General features: G+C 51.6%; 1 protein-coding gene across 1 annotated transcript; it reads left to right on the top strand.

The window, feature by feature from the left end:
- Positions 1 to 51: 51 nt before the first annotated feature.
- LOC117109217 (calponin homology domain-containing protein DDB_G0272472-like) lies at positions 52 to 909 on the top strand (the record flags this gene model as incomplete). The annotated part of the gene is made up of 1 exon (XM_033251474.1): positions 52 to 909. A coding segment is annotated over exon 1 (858 nt), but the record flags the coding sequence as incomplete, so codon positions are not given.
- Positions 910 to 976: the final 67 nt, after the last annotated feature.

Raw genomic sequence — 976 nt, 5'->3', positions numbered from 1 at the left:
GAATTGATAAAACTTTCCACCGAGACGAAAGGCCTCGAACGTCTGTTGGAAATGTCGCAGAAGCGTCACGAGAAATTGACCGCGCAGGCCGAATCCAATATTAGATCGTATCAGGAAAAGACAGCTGATCTGACCGACCGGATCGAAAGCGTTCACGCCAAAGAGATATCGTCTTTGAGCGAAACGATAGACGAACTGAAGGGACGGTTGGACGAGGCCACCAAGGCACGAAAACCCGAGGACAACGTGCTATTGAAGGAAGCGAACCGATTGAGAGAATCGGCGAAGACGACTGAATCCCAACTGCGACGTTTGCAACAACAGCTGGATTCCAAGAGCCAAGAGGTTGAAATGGAGAAACGAGAGAGAAAAGAAACGGAGGCGAGGCTGGCCGCCGAAATCGGCCGAACGCACGAGAGATCGAACGAGGCGGTTCTTCTGGAGAAGACTCAAGACGAGCTGAGAAGCGTCGAGAAGAAACTGAGAGCGGCGAACGAGAGAGAGATTAAGACGAAAGCAAAACTCGATTCCAAAATCAAGGAAATGGACGAATGGACGAACAGACTCGAGGAGGTGAAGAGGCAGCGCGACGAACTAGCGACTAAACACGAGAGGATAGTCGGAGAACGTGACGATGCGCTAGGTCGCACCGAAGAAGAGTTGGCGTCGCAGAAACTAGAGTGGAAAAAATCCGCGTCCGAGGTTCAGTCCCTGAGGAAAGAATTGGAAACGACGAAAAGCAAGCACAACGAAGATGTGACGAAACTCAGACAATCGAACGCAGCCACCGTGAAAAAGCATCGAACCGAAACGGATACGTTGAGAGAAGAGGCTAGATCGTTGCACGACGAGATTGCTTCCGCGAAAGAAAAACTGGCCGAAAGCCTCGCCGACAACGAGAAGATAACCGTAAAGCACCGTACGTCGGTCGCGGACGCGAACAGCATGGGCGAACGGAACAAGAGGCTAGAATCCG

The sequence above is a fragment of the Anneissia japonica genome, unplaced genomic scaffold (assembly GCF_011630105.1).
Source record: "Anneissia japonica isolate Jap-2015-1 unplaced genomic scaffold, ASM1163010v1 scaffold17957_len996_cov100, whole genome shotgun sequence".
NCBI classification, from domain to species: domain Eukaryota; kingdom Metazoa; phylum Echinodermata; class Crinoidea; order Comatulida; family Comatulidae; genus Anneissia; species Anneissia japonica.
Note: the sequence above shows the minus strand (reverse complement) of the source record. Positions and strands in the feature narration are given on the sequence as shown.